The sequence below is a fragment of the Plectropomus leopardus genome, chromosome 7 (genome assembly GCF_026936395.1).
Source record: "Plectropomus leopardus strain MGB_pleo_1.0 chromosome 7, ASM2693639v1, whole genome shotgun sequence".
NCBI lineage: Eukaryota > Metazoa > Chordata > Actinopteri > Perciformes > Serranidae > Plectropomus > Plectropomus leopardus.
This window is the reverse complement of record NC_142182.1, coordinates 24189835-24210943: the sequence shown is the minus strand read 5'-3', so window position 1 is coordinate 24210943 and position 21109 is coordinate 24189835. Positions and strand designations below refer to the sequence as shown.

The window sequence follows — 21109 nt, the reverse complement described above, 5'->3', positions numbered from 1 at the left end:
ACAAATAATGTCTCAAAGAACGTCATACAGAACAACAAATTTCTGAAGAAAATCCCCCACAGAGCAATGCTGCTGTTTGGTCGCTGCTGAATGATGATCCCATTACAGCATATGCAATTTCACTAGAACACTTGTTCAATAAGAAGCTGACAGCTGAGAGGCCACCTATGTGCCGTCATCACTCCTCATGGTTTATGCCTTCATGTTTACCTTCAGGGCTACACAGATTTATTTTACTACGCTTGCTTGTCATTTTTTGTGTTCTCCTACTGTTTTCCACTTTGCTCAGCTTCGTGGCCATTACAGTTTCCTTTTATCACATTCAGCTGTGTGTTTGTTTCCTTTTCAACTGAGACTCATAAATGCAGCTGTCATTTACTCATTTTCAACCTTAGCTCCATTTTCAGCCACAATAACACTGTGAGAGAGCTCATGGTCCTGGTTTGACTACACTGCAGTTAAAGTGTTAATAGATAGGACTTTTGCTTTAACTTATTGTAATGAAGTAAATGTTAATTGCACGGTGTAATAGCTGTAGAAGAATGACACCATCTGGTTTTAGATCTCCCCCATAAGCCTTGCTATAGGCCTTGAAGCATTAACAATGTGCCTGTAGCTAACTAAAAAAAAAACCATTAGATACCAGCATGGCAAAGGCTTATTTCAGCACCTAATGGCCACCAGAGAGGAAAAGTTACATTGACAAACTCAATATTGTCAGTATATCTCAGTGTCCCTTCTCCTCACCACGGTTATCTTGGAGAAATGATTCCACTGAATGGTCAAGAGTGACATACTTTTATATTTACAACGATTTAAACAAAAATAACCAGGAAAGATCTTCTTTCAAGCTAACGAAGGTCGAAACCAGGCAAAATATTTTTAACTACTACAGTTTGTCGGGTCAAATTAGCAAAATGCTTGCCGCACATCAGCACCATGAGTGTCAGGGTCCCACAGTTTTCCCATATCTTCCTGCTGATACCTCACATCTTATTGATTAAAAATTCAGCTTTTCTGTTTACCAGCTTGTGAAAATGTAGTTATGGATTCTTTACCATACCAGCTTTTCTGTATGTTTGTGTTGTTTGCTAGCAGACATTAATCAATGGTTTATTGAATAACTAAAACCTGATAGCTCTCAGCAGCTGTCCCCAGTTACCAAAGAGTATCAATTTAAGTTCTTTGCAGGTACGGATAGTGGAAAAAAATGAAGTAGCTGTGAAAACTGTGATAGTTGCTAGGCTCTGAGGAAAACTAAAAGCGATCCAGCTGTGACTGCGACAGCAGTGCCACACTATGTTGAAAAGTTGTCTGTTTCCACTTTAAATTAAGCCGACATCTATATTATAGCAAATAGACAAATTTGCTATACTATAGACAAATTGTTTCAAATTAAAGAAAGTATAGCTCACCTGTGGCTCCTCAGGAGTCGGACCAGGGCCTTGGCGATCACCCCAACCTCCGCTTTAGGGGCAAGATGGAAATACAGCTGAGCCACGGCCATCACCACCTGGAGCGTGGAGAGAAAAAAGATGAAGGAAATCATCACCAGTGACACAATAATACAATGTAAAATACAGTAAAAAGTTACATGTACTATATTTGCCTGTAGGTGTTCAACTCTTGAAATTGAGAATTTAGGACTGTGATAGTTGCTAGGCTCTGAGGAAAACTAAAAGCGATCCAGCTGTGACTACGACAGCAGTGCCACACTATGTTGAAAAGTTGTCTGTTTCCACTTTAAATTAAGCCGACATCTATATTATAGCAAATAGACAAATTTGCTATACTATAGACAAATTGTTTCAAATTAAAGAAAGTATAGCTCACCTGTGGCATCAGTGTAAGGCATCATTGCCTTACACTGATGTTATGTTGCATTGCACATGTAAAATGTGTTGGATTTATTTTACCAATGTTTAACCATGTTTTTCATCAGATAAAAGTAAGAAGATTCAAGTTATGTAAAGTCCAGAAATGATGACCCGGTTAAAAGATGTAAAAATGTTAATGTAGGAATTTTTTTTTTTCTACCAGCTACACCTGCCAACCGTAACACGGTGCAGAGGGAAGCATGCATCTCCTGCCAGTTCACCTAATCTGTGTCTTTCTACTGCATAGACAGCCAAGTTTTATAAAAAAGACCATCTTTCCAGCAGTAAAATACTTCTTTGATATAATAATATTGGCCACCGCTGCTTTAAGTAGTACCTGCAGTGGTTTATTCTTACTTCAAGAGAACATTGGGCAAAATAAGCCCACAACAGCCATCTACATCAATACTGCAGGGCAAAGGTAAGCCATTCATTAATTACTTAATAGGTGCAAAACAATAAGCTGCATTGAGCACAATTATAGAGCTCACTGATTGTCTGCCACACTACATGCACGATAAGAAAACCCATTTATTGCCTGAGGAATGGGGCTAATTTTGAATCGCCTTGAAGCAGCTCGACTTCAGCAGAACACAGGCAGAATAATGTGTGACTGGGGAAATTCGTAACATCTAACACGGAATGGAAAACAGGCCTTTCAAGGTGACCACAGCCGCTCCTAATGTACTGTGATGCTTTATTAATTTCCTTTGGGAGATTGTCCCCATTAAGAGCGAGAGGTCAGCTCTGATTAAGTGCTCAAGGGCACTTCAGCTGCTTGTTAACATGAGCCAAGGTCAAGCATCTGAAGACCACGAGTGCTCACAACACTGACCTGCTGCTCAATGTAGGATAATGTTGGGGAAAAAACAATTAGGATCTCTACCATGGCAACTGTCTCAAGAGGAGAGTTTATGGGCTGTTATACTAATGTAAAGTGTGTGTATTATTCAGTAGTCTTACAGCTGCGTTGCGGCTCTGCAGAAGCGGCTTTGTGTTCCTCAGTAGCAGCCGGTGGTCTGGATCCATCACGTACGGCTTCCTCTTGGCTACCGAGGTAGCCTCTGCCTTCTTTTCTTTCTCCTCCTCGTCCTCATCCTCATCTTCATCGGAGCCGTAGAAAGTCTTATCGCCTCCCTCCTCCAGCAGGGACTCCTGCAGAGACAGTAGGGATTAAACAGTGTGTTCAGGGACAAACACACTAAGACAGAAATCTCTCTTGCATGCAAAGTAGTAATTGGCTGCTAAAAAAGTCACCAGATGGTAATTTGTTCTTCAATATACTTGTTAAAAAGCAGCAAAAACTGTGTATGAGAAGCATCATTAGACATGCATAACACACACAAGTAGTACGAAATGGCTCTACAAAATTGTTATCAAATGGATTAGGAATTACTGCAATATGAGAAATGGCTTATTTTGTTTTTTTGTTTTTTTTAAAAATAAGTCGACAGGTGGGTCTGAAAAACTGATAAAAATAAGAGAAACAAAATCACCAAGTTGGCAGTGGTGAGAGAGGAAAACAATAATAGGATTGTTTCAGTTTGTGCCTCTGCACAGCCACAATGGCAGAACAGCAAAATCAATGTTGTACACTTGTACACTTTGTTGTGCACTTACACTCAGTAATCTCCTGTTAAACTGTTACTGTGCAATTGCTGTTGGTGACAAAACACAGCAAGTATACTTCTGAGTTTTGTACGTTTGAATGGAATTCCATAACATACAACAATGACTTGAACAAATATAGTTTTTCAAATTAAATCAAACACATAAACATCCATCGATCAAACAGTAAAAATGGCTTTGCAAGCAGTAGCAAAGTACACAGTACGTAAGCTTTCTTCTCTAACAGTTGCTTGTGGTGCTGAAACTATTCACTTATTGATTTATACTCAGCAAAAAGGCAGATTTGATACAGTGTTAATTCTTTTTCAAGTTAACTCTTTAAAACCTGGAGCAACATCATTTCTTGTGCTGCTTTCATAAGTATTTAACTTAAACTTACTTAACTTAAATTATTTTTTTTTTCAAAAACATAAAAAGAAGGTAAGAAATGTAAGTAGATATAGAAAAAACAAAGGAAAAAGAAGCAAGGGAAAAACTATACATATTTAAAATTATGTTTCAGAATGATTGTAATATTTCAAGCACATATTCCAATAATTACTTCTTTTTCTCAACTCTCTTTTTCATCTTTCTTATTTTCACATAATTTTCTTGTACTTAATTCTAATTTCTTGCCAATATTGGGATAAATTCCTTTTTGTTCCTCATTGCTTTCCTCCCATGTTTTTTGAATTACTGTTTATATGCCTCTGCCAACCAATCAAATTACAGTTGACATCCATGTCTGTCAGGACTCATATATATAGTGAAGACTTAGGAGGAATAAAATAAAAGCTTTTACGTGAGAGCTTCCTCAAATGGTGCAAGGACAATCACATACAGCTCAAAATCAGCAAAACCAGAGGAACAGGATAGAACACAAAGTTGTAGCCATGTAGATAGTTCACAGTGCTTCAAATATGGATGATGCTGCAAAGAAGCTATGGTCCTAAAACACAGATGCTTCACACACATCTTCCCCCAACAGCACAGAACATCTATACAATCAGCTCGGTTTCAATGTGGGACCTAAACATTAGTGTCACAAATTCAGCACCTTACCAAATGTCTCTCCTTCTGTTCCTGAGTTATGATGTTGAGTAATGGCCAGTTTTTTTCTCAGATCAATTATAATGTCACAGTGAAGCTGACCTTTGAGCTTTAGGATTTATAATGTCATCACTCCATCATGTTATCAACATTTTGTCCTAATAAGTGTATTAATTCTTCGGTTATAGCCAAAAGGACATTTTGTGAGGTCACAGTGACCTGTGACTACCAAAATCTAATCAGTTTATTATTGAGCCAAGTGGACGTTTGTGCCAAAATTGAAGAAATTCCCTCAAGACGTTCATAAGATGTGACAAAAATGGGATGGAGGGATGGACATCCTGAAAATGTAATGCCTCTAGCCACAGCTGCCAAAGGGGCATAAAAATCAGATTCACACATTTTAGGATTTACTGCTTTTCTGTGTTATTTTTTTTTATTGTAAATTAAATATTTGGGGGGTTTTGGACTGTTGGTTATTCATTCATGCTGCTCATGGGTCACACGATAGTGTGTGCGTCCCCCTACCTGTGACTGTCATCCAATATGACATCAACACATAACATTAGGGCTCATAGAATTGTGATGATCTTTACTTTTTGTCTGTCATTTTATAAACAGTAAGATATATCAATTAATCAATTAATCATAAAGAAAAAAAGGTGAGCAATCATTAATGATAATGATTGCTAGTTGATGTCCTAGTTCCTACTTAACCTATTAAACATGAGTCTTAAACCACAGAAAAAATAAATGTTATTCTTTTAGAAAATGATCTAACTTGACGGACTGTAGCGCTTCTGTGTGTGTTTCTCACTCACATTCATGTTTGGGTTGAGGAACTGGGTCCTGGCGTAGCGGGTCAGCATATTGATAATGACGACCTGCCCCCACTCCTCCACGTCAATCAGGAGGTTACACAACTTCCGGTAGTTCTTGTGGATCAGGTCGATGCGCTCCGGACACACCTCCTCAAAAGCCATGACAACGCTTCCTGCCACCAACTGCAGCACACAACAGGCGGTGATGTTACCATCATGTTCTTAAAGGTCAGGAGGATACATTTTATCTGCGAGGATTACTGAGGTGCAAAAAACAAATCTAGGCATCCTCAAATTACACTTTAGGTTTAACAATAAACTTTCAGTTAGAAATTATAGAATATATTTTTCAATGATCGCAAGGTGGATAGGGAGCCTGGTTAAACAAAATGATGAGCCTTGAATAAACAAATGCAATCTGGTGTGTGCACAGTAATTGGTTCTGATTGTTTGTGCACTATATCAAACTTTAATTTCCATTTATAAAAAGAAAAAAAGAAAGATTCTGGTGTAAAACATACTGTATCAGTGATGCAAAAACCCACCGTGGTTTTATCAGCAAGGAGTTTCTCTATGACTTCAATCAGCTGGTCCTTCTGTTCTGGATCCAAACTGGGAGCACAGAAGAATATAAATCATTCAAATGCATGAAATAAGAAATGCTGAAGGAAGCATTAACACCATTTGTTCTTATAAAATTAAAATCAAGCAAAAAACATGGATTTTATTGCCAGAGCAGTAATGAATTTACCTTGTACTGCCATATAGGGCTCCAATTTCATAATGACAATTTAACATAACAACGTCTCATCTAAGCAAAGTGGTTCTATATCTGGGGATCAGGACACTCTAATATGCTTTGGGCTCAACAACAGATTTCTTACTTACACATTTTTAATCCTTGATATAAAGCCTCTGTTCAAGAAGTGATGTCAGTTAAATTAACCCTTTCAAACTTGGGTCAACATCACATTTCTTTGTGCTGCATTCAAACTTCTTTCACAAGTATTTAAACCTTTGAAGATAGAGCAAATTGCTTTGAATTCTTTAAAAAAAACAGTCAATGGGCACCATGGATCTCTTCAGATGTTTCTCTTTGTCTTTAGAAAATATCGATTGGTCACCTGTACAGTTTAGGAATTGCATGAGCAGCCGTCTTCCTGACGTATGGAGACATATCAGAGGCAGCTTCTTTAATGGCTAACATCATTATGGGGACAATGATGGTGACCCGGATGCTTGAGAGGACCCGCAGAGCGCTGGCTCTGATCAGCTGGTTCGGATCCTGCAAAAGTACAGAGCAACAATTTTTATAGGAAACATTTTTGCTATTGGCTAAGAGTCTACAGCAATGACAGGCTGTAGAGGCAGAGCTGTACATACGCAACATTTTCACATAACTGGGTCAAACTCCCAGAAATGTGGATGTCTGCTGCAGCTCTAAGTTGTTTTAAATCAAGGCAAGATACTTTTCTGTTTGCCACAGCCTTTATTAAATCAATTATTTATTCATTTCTTACACTGCACTGTAACTTTTATTCTGGTATTTTATACCTGTCTTAGTAGATTTAGCTTGTTCATATTTTATTTTGTTTTATGTAAAGCACTTTGACTTGCCTTCTTGTCAAAATGTGGTATATATATATATAAATTTGCCTTACATTGCCTGTGCTTTGAGCTACATGCTAATATCAGCATGCTCACAGTGACAAGGTTGTTTGATGGTTAAATGTTTAACATCCTTGCTTTGCCAGTTAGCATACTACAATTTGCTTACTGGCATTAAACACAGCATACAGCTAAAACTGATGAAGATGTCTTTATGCATGTATTTGATCACATATAGGATTGGGTATATCAAAAGTTTGACATGCGGACTATGCTAGATGAAAAGTTACAAAAGGGATCAAGACTTTATCCTCTGGGGACCTTGAAAAGATGTGACAAGTTTCATGGAAATCCATCAAAAATATTCATCCTGTTCTCATACTCCGTCAAAGGCCGTCAAATACCAACGTTCTGTCACACCACTCGGCATGTGATACCAGCTCTGAATGCACCCTTTAGCAACCCTATGAGATACACAGGCTTTCAACTAACTCCAGTGTAAACCCATCAGCTGCAATATTTGATGCTGAGAGCAACTAACGCTGCATAAAGAGCAAGAAAGTCTACCTCAGAAGGGTAGGAGGTGATGTGGATTGGTCAACAAACCCTTTCACCCAGGACACCACTGGACACGTCCAGTCAACAATGTTAAAATGTAATGTTACGTAACTTATGTCTGTCTGTTACATGCTGATGTCACTCCATAGACTGTATATAAAGTTGGACGACATGTCTCCACTTATTCCCAATGTACGAGAATGAAGCCAGAATATTTATGATGCAGAATCTACACAGAAGCAATCTTTGTATTATAAATTTCTTGCTAATAGACCCGTCTGACCACTTGTGAGCAGTGTCCCTAATCGCAAGCACATCTATTTGCACACACAGTTTTCAATCATGACATCCAACCGCCTTTTTAATTGCATCAAATTACTAATTAAAACCAAACTTATCAGGATTATAAACGCTTGAATATCAGTGTGATAAGAACTACCTCAAACTAAAATTACAGAAATCAAAAAAATTATTTCGTTTAGCTTGTCCCATCTGCTGACATAGAGGGGACAGTTTTTTTGACCTATACTGCAGCCAGCCACCAGGGGGTAATCAAGGTTTTGGCTTAACTGATGCTGACCTACTATGTCATCCATCTTTATATACATGTATATTTGTATATATATTCTTTGTATCACTCACGTGACATATTCATGCCATGTTATGTTCTTATTCTAATGCAAAACATGTTGCAATATTACACTTAAAATTCAAAATGTCAGTCTCATGGTGGCGATACAAGAAAAATCAGGGGATCACAAAAGTCTGCAGGATTGATTTTCTGCAGGGGCGTGTTTCATTAGTAGCCTGGGGTGGCACTGACCACCCCTGAAATTTGATTGGCCACCTTATGCCAAGTCAGTTTGAACAGCTTGACGAATAACCTGAATTCTCATTCATAGGTGCAATTCAGTCTTAAACCTGAGAGGCAGTAATGTGCTAGAGTAGTGTCTGGCTTGCCCAAAAAGCCACAGCAGGGGAAGAAGATCAGTTTGGATTTGAAGCCTTATTTTACAATTGTGTTGTGTCACTCTGTTGTGTTGTAATTGGTATGTCTATTCATCGTTTAAACTCAACTATGAATAGGAATGTAAGACACTGCAATATTAGTAATTACAGAAGGTATGGGTAGTGGAGATGAAAATGGTAAATTAAAACTATGCCAACATGTTTCCCCGCAGCAGCTCATACTTCACGCCGTCCCTGCAAAAGTCAGCACTCCAGGACATGCCACTGATCTTGTGGGAACAATGAATAACTGTGCAGAGTTTCACAACAATCAAATATTTGTTGAGATATTTCAGTCTGGACCAAAGTATTAGACCGACTCACACATCAACCACAGCCATCCACAGAGCAAAGCTGTTAGCATAGCTAAAAACATACAGTAATTTTTTTATTTTCTGAGTTTCAACATAACATTAGACCCCAGCTTTGATAAAAAATGTTTCCGTCTATTGTGGAAAAAGCCAAAAGCTGTTGCTAATAAAAGCTGCCGCACCTTCAAGCCTCGCTGGAAAGTGGAAATGGAGAGCAGAGCCAGATCTTGCTGCTCCTCGGCATAACGCACCAAGTAAACATAGACCAGTTTCTTCACCTGTGGAGAGGAGCAGTAAGAGGGAAACAGGCATCAGATTTAATCCAAATTATGTAGATTAGTTGAATTATTTTCACAAAAATAAATATTAAGTGAAGAGATGAAGCAAAGTGATAAAAAACTTAAAAAGAGAAGCGGAAACTGCTGTTTTGTTCAGGTGAGACAAAGACAAACTCCCCATGGCATTTATAAATGTGATAACAAGACGCATAAATTACAAGCAAGCAAAAAAAAAAAAAAAAATGCTGAAAGAAACTTTTTTACCCTATAAAACTACACATGCTGAAAAATACTAAATAATAAATGAAGCAATATGAAACTGGCTTCATCACAAACCTCAATGTTTTTGCAAGCCACATTTTTCACCACAGCAGGGAAAAGATCTGATGCATTTTTACCTCTGGCAATCATCTGCAGAGAAAACATGCACCAGAAAGCAGAAAAAAAGTTAGGATTTCACAAGGTGACATTTTTCAATCATTTCTACAAGAAGGTGCAACTTTTTGATATTTTATTCCAGCCTCCTTTTCATGCTTTTCCTTCCTTTTTATCTTCTCAGTCCTGCAGGGATAAAGTGTGAAGAGATGGGTGTGGAGCTTCAGATTACGAAATATGAATACTAAACAGCTGACTGCGCAGTTTCTATCTTGAACCATTGTAGTTATATCATCTATCTATAACTGCCTTTGTCTGATATCTGAAGGATATAAGGTCTCAGGATCTTAACTACAGCAAAGTTTTAGTTTGTTTACAGTATGATGGCAAAGCCCACTGCCCAGAAGAAAATGTTGGCATTGTATATTTTTACAAACCACAAATGTATTATATAGTGCAATGAAAAGCAGTTTCTTTTTGAGGAAAAGACATCATGCATCAACAGCAGGGATAGTGCCACAAAATGGGTTGTTTTTTACTGAACTATATCTGCTTTTCCTGCCTAGACTGTGCCACAAAAAGCTGTTGTTTTATTGCAAACGACACTGCTTTTACTGTTGGCATAGTGTCATTAAAATCTGTTGTTTTTGACTGAGACATCACTGTGCTTAAGGGTAGACTTGAGACTTTCCTCTTTGATAAAACTTATAATTAGGGCTGGCTCGGGTTGCCTTGGGCTAGCCCCTAGTTAGGCTGACATGGGTTTAGTCCGCCGGGGGACTTTCTATGATACACTGAGCTCCTTTTTCCATCTCTTGCTCCCTTCATCTGCAAATGCTAATGTCTATTTACGGCATTACAGCAACTCAACGTCTCTGGAGCATTTGTGCTCCTTTGTTTCATTGTTTTCCCAGATCTTGGCTGCAATCTTGGCTGTGCCTGGATCGTGGTGATGGCTGTGGTGATGCTGTGATCCTGTCTTTGGCCATGCTCGTACTGTGGCTGCACTGATGCTGTACCTCTGGCTCAGCCTAGGTCTTGGTTGTGCTGTTGCTGTGGTCCTGTCTGAGGCTGCGCCTGTGTCGTGGGCCTTGATTGCGCCAATGCAGTGATCCTGCTTGACGCCACCTTCTACTGCCATTATTATGAGTCATGCCTCCACTATAAATTATGCATGGGACTGTTATCAACACCCACAATATTTGCATGTAGCATCACATGCTATCATAAATTGCATTTATTAATTTTATGGCTCTCTATCGTTATATGATATGTTCTTGTTTCCATTATTGCTGTGCATCTCTCCCCCTCTCTCCCTCTTACTTCCTCTCTCTCTTTCTCTCTCTCTCTTTCTCTGTCCTTTATGTCATTACTGTAATTAAATTGATATTTACGACATCTATTGCACGTCTGTCCATCCTGGAAGAGGGATCCCTCCTCAGTTGCCCTTCATGAAGTACAATTTTTTTGCCCCGTTATAGAATTTTTTGGGTGGAGTTTTTCCTTTGTCCTTGCGAGGGTCTAAGGACAGAGGGATGTCGTATGCTGTAAATCCCTCTGAGGCAAACTTTGATTTGTGATAATAGGCTTTATAAATAAAACTGACTTGACCTGACTTGTTTCCTGCTTAGTGCTACAAAAAGTGTTTTGTTATTTTTCTAAGACGTCGCTGCATTTTCTGTGGACACAAAAAGTAGTTGTTTTTTATCAAGACATCACTGCTTTTCCTGTTGAATAGTGCCACAAAAAGAAGTTGTTTTGTTATTCAGACATTGCCGTGTTTCTTGACAGGACAGTGCCACAAAAAGCAATTGTTTTTACACTGACATCATTGCATTTCCTGTCAATATAGTGCCAAGAAATTGTAAAGTAATTGTTTTTTTACTGAACCATTGCAGCCTTTCCTGCCTGGATAGTGCCAAAACAAAAAAAAAACATTTTTGTTTTTTTGACCGAGACATCACGGCCTTTCCTGCCAGAACTGTGCCACCAAAAATTAGCTATTTTCCTAACCATAACCAAGTGGGGTATCTTGTGCCTAACCCTTACCTTACCACATTAACAATTAAAACCCCAAAAAAGGTATAGTTTAAATGTATCTGTATATAATAAACACAGTCCTGGCTAGCAGACATGTACAATGCCAACATTTATTTTGGTGCAGCATTTTTACCATCAAATTTTATGAGGTCAAATTTGGGCCTGAAATAATTAAAAATGATGCACGTTGAGTTGTGCAAATGACAACTTTCCATGCCTTTGTCCTTTCACTCAGCATGCAGCAGTACCTGCTGATCAGTGACATCCCAAAGTAAACATTATTTATACTCACAGCCACGATTCGCTTCATTGCCTCCAGCTTCAGGGAGTCTTTGTTGCTGTCCAGCATCTCCTTCAAGTCGTCATGTCTGAGGGAGAAAAACACTGAAAATCAGCTCACAGCTTCTTTTGCTTATGTCTTTGTTGTTTTTTAGCAGCACACAAAATGGCAGAAAAACTCTGATTACCACAGCCTCAAACAAGAAACACAGACCTTTTTAAGGATTTCTATTCAGTGCTAAAAAATTATCAAAGTCTGCCAGTGTGACCCAGAAACTATTCTCTTTGAAGTGTAAAACCCTGCTTGCAATATGTGGAAAACCTTTGGAACTGCAGCTCATAAAAGCGGGGTAATTGGAAAGTGACATAATCCCTAAAATATTTTAACTTCTCAAAGAAATCATGCAAATATTTTAGCAGAAATGTGGGAAGAACCATTTCATTATCAGAAGATGTGACCCAGCACAACAGTAAAAAAGTCAGAAGGTCTATTAGTATCAAACAAGCTCACTTCTTACTATTTAGGTGACTTCATAACCAGCCACTTTAGGAACAGAGATTACTGTTAAAACGATTAGTCTTTCCACATCAACATCAGGATGATTCAGCTAATATTGTTGAGACATTTCAGTTTGGACTGAGGACACTGACTTTGTTTACATGCACAAAATGTTCAGTTTCTCCCCCTTATTATGAAAAAGACAACATTCTTACCAAGCTGTTTACATGACTAATCTAAACAATGTTAGTAGTTAATGTGAAAATTCAACTAGTATTCCCATTAACATGTGCCTAACATGTTGAAAATTTCTGTCCACAAAATGTCATCCTGTTAATGTGTTCATCCATCCTCCCTGTCAGAGACGATAAGAATACACCAGCTATAACTCACACATGAGAAGCAGGATCTTTTAAGCCGGCATCTCCACCCTGCTGCAACACAAACACACAAAAACAACAACCTACAGCTTCTACAAAACCTGCAAACAGTGACAGTGCAGACAGGTACAGTGCTTCAGCTGCCAAGATAAAGACGCCACCCCATTTGAATGTTGAAATACTGATCGATGATATCTTTTCTGCTGCTTTCTGTTGTCAAGCACAGAAGACAATTCACGTTTTTTTTCTGGTTCATGAAATCCTTTGATCCTTTAATCATTCTGTTAAGAAGTCCAGGGTGAAATTCCAGAAATTCAGTTTTATAATTAAAAAAAGTTTTATATTTTCATATTCTGAGATAAACAAAGACCTCAAGAAAACTGACTTTAAAGCAACACATCATTGTTGAATAGGACAATGATGTGTTGCTGATATTGTGTGTGTGTGTGTGTGTGTGTGTGTGTGTACATATTAAAGAACAGTGGAACATTAGCATGTTCACTTAATGTGGATGAGTTTGTGGATGAAAAACTTTTGTTAAACTAAGACAGAAAGCAACAATGTTTCAACAGATATTAACTCAAATATATTAAGTGTCTTTATGTTTGATTATTATAATGTGTTGGTGTCAGTTTATTGGCATATATTCATCAACAAAACTCAAAACTACAAAACAGGAAGAATCCCCAAGAGAAAGAATATTTATAAATATTAAATAACCCATATTAAAATTGCCATTAGGAGGACAAAAGGGTGGGGTTTGGTTGGCGGTGGGCGGGGTGATTTAATGGCTGCAGAGCTGCACGCTAGTTTCCAAGGCAACGAGGATGCAGTAAAACAAAGTGACGTGATTTCCTACCTTCCTGCAGAGCCTTTGTTTCATCTGACTGAAGGTCTGTGGAAACACAAAGATCTACTCCTGGGACTTAATGCTCTGATTCATGCCACTCACACAGATATGTAACACGGTGCTATATGATATACTGCAATTGCGACACTGGGTGCTATGAAGAAATACTTAATGAATGTTTAATGAATTGTTTGTTTCTTTGTCTTTTTATTAGCAGGATATTTTTAAAACTACTAAAATAATTTAAGCACTTGAAAGGGCTGAAAAGGGAAGATGAACATAGTGGTTTTGGTGTGAATAGCACCACCATGTGACAGGTTATTGAGCAATATATCCTAAACTGTGAGGTGTAGAAGTACAGTTATTCTATTTTTCTGGATTGTTTTATTTAAGTCACACCTACTGTGGTTTATTCAGTATTTGGATGAGCCTAAAGGAAGTTTAATTTGCTTTTTGATATAATGTATAATAACACATATAAATTGTAGCTGTTGCACAGTAATGGGTTGGGGCTGGGCACTTTCCATCTTAGTTCTATGTGCAGTAAATACTTCATATACATCAAATACACTGAAACCAACACTACACGTGACTTTCCAAACTACTCCATCCAGCTGTGGTGTTTTAGTTTTAAATCATTCCTCTGTCTGTGTGGGAGGCTGTTGAGGTAAACAGCATATTTCATCTGTTTTGGTGTGACAGCAGTGAATGGAGCCCTTGCAGTGTGTAAGGAGGGGGCCATTGCAGAACGCAAATTAATCACAACTTTAGTTTTAAAGTGTGTGTGTGTGTGTGTGTGTGTGTGTGTGTGTAAGTGTGTGTTTCTGTGCGCTAGGAAAGATTTCTACTTTTGTCTCCATCAAGCATCAAAGTGTTAATAATTTCATTGCATGAATATTATAGTTCACTCTGCCACACACTTCAAAACCTAAATTCATCAAAGAGTGTCAAATTAAAACCTGACAGGATCTATAAAATGCTGTTCTGGTGACAGGTTATTTTTGGATGCGAGCAGTGAGCTGACGCTTGTTTCCTGGATACAAATATGTGACTGTGTCCTGAAAAAAAATTGAAAAATAAACTCTGAGAAAACACAAAGATAACTTTGCCCAAAGCAGTGAAAGCTCAAACATGAGGATGAGTAACACTAATGTTGATTTGTAGCATAAAATGAAGGTCCCGCTGGTTCACTTCTCGCTGTGAAATTGTGATGATGGCCTCTGGCCGTGACTCCAGAAATATGAACATTTCTATCAACTAGCCTCTTCATTACAGCCAGAAACCTCCTTCGTCCACTTCCTTTGATGTCAACTTCTAAACCTCAAGTATCTTGTCTTTTAAAGGTACCCAATATGAAGTCAAAGACAAAATTTATATGCCAGACTTGTTATTTGGTTCTTATTCATGTGAATAACTGGACAAATTTCATAGCAGATGACTGTTACAGAGTTGATTGTTTGTAAAACACATTTTAGCTAATACATACTGAATTGTGAATTGTGAAGTAAAATTAATCAGTCTTTCAGGATACCCTAACGATGCCTACTTTTGCCTAAACAGACGGTTCAGCATGTTAAATTTCCACCCCTCTTCCTTTGAGTTTAACCTCAACTTAACCAAATGTTGTGCATAACTTTACTGTACTAAGCCTAACCTACATAACTTTTCTTTCCTAAACCTAGCCAGTGTAACTTTACGTTAAGTACGTAACTTTACCTTCGGTATCCTTCTTAACCCTGATGACCCACAATTATGACTCCTTTCCTAATTTAAGCTTACCGGTAGAGGGCATTAATATTCCTTATATATCACAGAGACCGCTATTATGAGGGTACGCTGGGCATTCATGTTGTTAACCATGGTAACACACTTAGTTTAAATGATAGCCTGCTAAGAATTGAACACAAAAGTATAGTTATGTCTGGGAATCTCAAGATTAGAAGATAATTTGGTCATAGAACAAATGTATTGAACATATTCAAATACTTAAGTGATAATACCATTAGATGAAAAAACAAAATTGGCAGTTTCATTTTGATGGGGGGCATGGGAGTGTGTACCAAATTTCATGGCAATCCATTAAATAGTTAAAGAGATATTTCACAGATCAAAACCAAAGCTGTCAACCTTTTAGTGGCACTAGAGGAGAATTCAGGGGATCATTAATCATTAGGATTCATCCTATAGACACCATGAATTTTTATAGCAAATGTCATGACAATTCAGCTGACACTGTTGAGACATTCAGTCTGGACCAAAGATAATGACTACGTTTACATGAACAAAATAGTCTGTTTTTTGCCCTTAATCAGAAAAAGAAGCATTCCTGCTAAGCTGTTTCTATGGCTAATGAGAATGAATATACCACTAATATTCCTGTTTACATGCAGCCGCACATACTCAGATTAACGCGCACTATCATGCCGTGGGCAGGAACAGCTTGTCATTTTGCTTCTTTGCATGAAAACAGAGCTTTTTAGAAGTTTCCATCAGTAGTAGACTTGTCAGATCATACAAACACAGCCTCCCTCTTTCATTGCTTCAACCACCTTCTTGGTAAGGTCAGTGTTGTGACATTTGTGTGTATCAAAAAATGTGTTGACATCCAAGGTTTTCATAATATTTAAAAGTTGGTGTGTTTCTCCTTCCGACCTGAAATATGGGCTTATATTATGGACGCGCATCTCCATCCGAGCTGTGCAAACTGTTGCCTTTTTTGTTTTTGTGCAGCAGAGGTGAACGTAACAGTCAAGACACCGTGTGTCACTACAAAAAAATTTAAAAATTAGATGCAAATTCCAAATGCACTGTTTACATGTCCAATGCATGCTCCTAAAACCCTAAATTAAAAGTGACATATCCTGTAGCTTATGTCTTAACTAGAAAATACTACATCCAGAATATGGCTGATTCCAAAAATTTAACTGAATATGGTGTTAGTATGACCCATATCAAATTCAGAAAAAAGTTATATTCCTAATATGAGGGGAATATTGGTTTGTATGTAAATGTGGTCACAGTCATCACTACTGCCACGCCAATACCATGGCAAAAAGAAAAAAAAACCCTATAGTATATCACCAGTCACAGGCGTCACATTTTGCTGTCTGAGCTTCTTACAGGCAAAAATCTAACGTAAAAAATTGAACTTTTTCAATCAACTGCAGCCTCATCAAAACCATTTGCTGCTACATGATGTTGCTCTGACCTTGTTGTTTGTATGCTCTTACTCTGTTTTCCAACACTTAAAACCTACAGCTGAAAGCAAAGAGCTTGCATCATTTCTTTGTATGATATCAACAGCCATTCTATTAAACTAAATCATGACCTACAAGGCGACTTGACAGGTAAACGTCAAAATTCACCTGTCACTTTCAATGTGTTTTTTTTTTTTTACCTGCAAACCTGTAACGGTAGAGTACAGAAACTTTCCAATTTAAGACTTAATTTGTTTAACAGCTTGTGTCAATTTACCACTTTGATGAGCCTCACTAATTAATTATGTGACAGGGATTCATGTGGCATGCTTGCTGACAAACAGGCCTTTTGAAGGATCTAATTAAAACTGGGACCGGACAACCGGATTACATCTGCTGTGGCGGTGGCCAAACATTAAACCTGTCAAAGGGGAATTATCAGCAATTTGCAACCACAGGCAAGTTGTGCATGCATTATTATTAAAAGTCATAGTGTTAGAAGCAGTGTCAACACATGGTAATCGACCATTTAAAGGCATACTTCAAACAGCTTTGTATCAAAACACTATAAACTTTCCTCCGTCTAACTTGTGCCTATAACGGTAAAACTAAGCAATGCTGACTGAATATTAATCAAGATGTCAAGATGCCTATGTCGTTCCTAAAATGTTTTCAGAAACCTATTTTAATACCCTGTTTATCAATAATAGCAAGTGTTCATGAGTTGGAAGTGGGCGCCACATTGCCTTCTGTACAGTGAAAACAGGATGAAAGAGATCAAACGGTAACACTAAGAAGCGCTCATCAAATATAAACCAAGACTCTGTTTCTGGGTTGCATATTTATCATCTTAAATGTTTTTGGACCATTTGTTACCAGCCGGCCTCCACTGTGTCAAACATGAGTTTGAATTACATCTTGAGCAAAAGTGAATGCGCAGTCCTTTTTCTTTGTTGTCTCTGGTCTCTTAGCAATTTCCAAAGTATTTATCTCTTTAAGGGGTTGATCGATATTGGTTCGTCAGGGCCGATACCAATTATTAGTAGTTAACTGATATGCATTTACAATAAAAATGAAAATCTTTTTGTCATTATTTAAAATTAGGAATATAGCAAACTCTGACACAAAACTTTGCTTAAATGCCTTAAGCAAATGTTAAATCAAAACTGAAACGTTCAACATCATATACGCATCTTTTTTTTTTTAAGTCCAGTGAAAATTTTAATTAAAAAATGAATAAATAGTAATAGCTCCCTGGGGTTTCAAAAAGTAAAAGCTCCTCCCCTACTGACACTTTCTTTGCACTTTTTAATGAATTCATTTTATCAGTGATCACTGAAATAAAACGCAATACAGATAATCGGAAAATGTCAAATACTGGCTCTAATTATTTGCCATACCGATAATCTGTCAACCCTTTGTCTCTTTTTACCATATAGACGGCCTAGTCTTAAATAAGTCCTCTTTATATCTGTGAATACTTCTTAAACAGCCTAAAGGGAGAAAAAAAAACACAATTTTATTCACTAAAAGTCTGCTTTCTTGCAGTATTTTATCTGCCAGAACATATGATAAAGTGGCCCAAAGGAAAGATTTAATGGCTCAATTAATTCAAAGGTTAGAAGTTATTAATAGACAAGGAGACAAAACAGAGCCCTGGATACTTCACAGTCTATCTGTTAGACCATGATGTATTTAACAAACTATAAATGCCACCTCAGTGAATTATCTGAGAAATAAAACCTCATCTGGAGCACCAACAGGAAAAATAACCCTCTGACCACCTGCTCATGCCCACAAGGCTCACAGTAATCCTACACCAACACTGGTTCTCTCATTTCTCTTGATTCTGTCCCTTCCTGCCGAACAACAGCTGAATTTACAAACAGTTCTAAATTATTTAACCCGCGGTGGTACAGCTGCGGTCAGGTTACCTGACACCAAAGCCAAGAGATCAGCCCGACTTTCCATGGAGGTACAGAACTCCAGTGTTCAGTGATACAACTTCAGACATCATGTTGTGCACCGAGAACAGAGCTCTGCATGACTGCAAAAACATTGAAACAGATATGAAAATGTATTTGCATGAATCAGAGGAAAGTAAAAGATCGAAGAGTTGCAGCTTGCATTTATAAGCAGGCTGTTTTACATAAGCCGACTCTTTCTGCAGAGACTTTGAACGTTTCTTGTTTTTTTTTTTCCTCTTCTTGGTGACGGATGTAAAATGTGCCTACACTTAAACCACCCAGAACTGCACTTCAGTAGAGTTCTCATCCTGCAAAGTGAAAATAATCTAGTTTATAGGTACGACCCAATAAAATTCAAGAAGTATAATTATAGCTCTCTTTGAGGAAATCTATTTCTGAAGAGGATCACTTTTGATGTTCTTTTGAAAGGTCTGCAGTCTAATTAATTAAAGAGTACAGCCACTTCTATGGCCTTTCCATGATGTCAGAAAAATACGCAAAGACATGTCCAATGCACCAATGCAGAAAAGCTATGGATCTTTATGAAATGTAAAAAAGCTACACACAGCTACACAACAGTTCTCCCTCCTCTAATTTCTTCACTGAGTCCACTCATTTTTCTTTCTGGTTTCTTCAGGTAACTACATGGTCTAAGACCAGTGGTGCATTTTTTGTTTTTGTTTTTTTTGGTGTTTTTTACTTCACTTAAAACTGAAGTAACGTCATCTCTGGAGCTACAGGTAAAGAGACAGTTCACCCCCCAAATAGATATTTTTGCTGTTGACCATAGTGCTATTTATCAATCTAGATTGTTTAAGTGTGAGAAAGTTGGGGATTAGTCCATAGAGATGTCTGCCTTCTCTCCATTATAAGCTGACATAGCACTTGTGCTCAAAGTGTCAAAAAGTTACATTTGAAAAAGTCACCAGCAATGTCTTTTTTCAGACATTATCAACTTACTCAAGATAATCCACAGACCTTGTTGTGAACAGTTTACAAACTATTTTCTTTCTACTGAATTGCTCCTGCCAACCACATCCCAGAAGGAAAAGTGCATCTGCTACTGGCTCACCTAACCCCAACTGAGCTAGCTAACATTACAGCTCAGCCGAGGAGGATGCCATTAATGTTTGCATCTCTCACTGTAACGAGCCTCTCATCCATGAGTAGATGCACACTTTCTTCTATGTGGGTGTAATTCCGTAAAAGGAAAATAGCTCCTCTATGAAACTGCTTACAACAAGGTCTGTGGATTATCTTGAGTAACCAGGTCATGATTTCTGGAAAGAGACATTGCTGTTGAGTTTTTCACGTGTATTTATTTGGTGCCTTGAGCACCACAAGCCAAGCACCATGTAGTTGTATTATATTGGAGAGAAAACAGACATCTCTATGGCCAATATCTTTAACACTCGACACCTCACACCACAACAATCTAGACTGATAAACAGCACCACAGGTAAGAAGAAAAATATGTATTTTTGATTTGGGGGTGAAATGTCCCTTTAAACATAAGTTTAGCATGAAAGGGTTGAGCAGGTCCCCTCGATTTCCCTACCGCAAAGGTTGAGTTTGGAAACTGCCGCCACCTCCACCACCTTCCTCCGATGGTGCTCGTTCCTCATTGTCTCCACCACCACCACCTCCTCCTCCTCCTCCTCCTGTGCCTCCAGATCGGAGGTGGCGCAGCTCGTCGGGCTGCAGGGCGCTGTACCAGGCCTGCTGCCCACTGTCAGGGGTCAACACGGGGCTCTTGTCCTCCTCCTGGCCCTGAACCTGACTCTGCACCGTCTTCACGATGTTCACCGCGTTCACTGGCAGCTGCAGCAGCTTCTGCATGGTGGTCATGTTTGAAACTTGGGCTCGAGAACAACCTGTAGAATCCCAGGTAGATAAAGTGAAGAGACTGCTGCTTTCTTTAGCCACTCCTCAGCTGGGTGAATTTGTCAGATCCCCCTCAGACACTTTTCAAACAGCCAAGAGCTCCCTCAGTCAGATCTTGTGTTATAAATAATCCTTCCCTCCGAGGTTATCCAATATGTACATTTCTTGATGCAACAGACCTCTTCCAGTGCTTCGTCTTCTCCACAGTGGCAAGGTTGATATACTCTTGAGTGCTGTAATCCAAATCCACCAGAGCTCCAGAGCTTTTTTTTTTTCTTCTTTTTTTGGTCTTCTGTTACTGCTGAGTCTGTACGCCTCCAGTGAAGCAGCAGACATCAGCTGCACAGTAAATGGATGCTCGGCAGAGAGGGGCGTGGAGTTTTATTCGCCTCTCCTCTCGTGACTCCTCCTGCTGCTCCCTGCTGCTGCACCAGCCTCTCTCTCTATCTCTGCCCGCCTGTGTGTATACAACGTGTCCACATATCTCTAACAATGACACAGCCTCTCCCATCTTTCGCC

At 38.5% G+C, this 21109-nt stretch overlaps 1 protein-coding gene across 14 annotated transcripts in view; it reads right to left on the bottom strand.

The window, feature by feature from the left end:
• Positions 1-21109, bottom strand: part of ap3b2 (adaptor related protein complex 3 subunit beta 2) — a 63271-nt gene that overhangs the window by 23012 nt on the left and 19150 nt on the right. For 5 of the 14 annotated variants that reach the window (XM_088080284.1, XM_088080285.1, XM_088080286.1 and 2 more), the window contains exons 2-9: positions 11827-11902; positions 9456-9530; positions 9024-9119; positions 6481-6641; positions 5902-5968; positions 5357-5539; positions 2841-3032; positions 1416-1513 (exon numbers count right to left, since the gene is read on the bottom strand). In XM_088080284.1, the coding sequence (XP_087936410.1) occupies positions 1416-1513; positions 2841-3032; positions 5357-5539; positions 5902-5968; positions 6481-6641; positions 9024-9119; positions 9456-9530; positions 11827-11902 (948 nt within the window). Of the gene's footprint in view, positions 1-1415; positions 1514-2840; positions 3033-5356; positions 5540-5901; positions 5969-6480; positions 6642-9023; positions 9120-9455; positions 9531-11826; positions 11903-20264; positions 20963-21109 lie in introns of those variants that run through there. The other 9 variants (XM_088080279.1, XM_088080277.1, XM_088080278.1 and 6 more) reach the window with 4 other exon arrangements.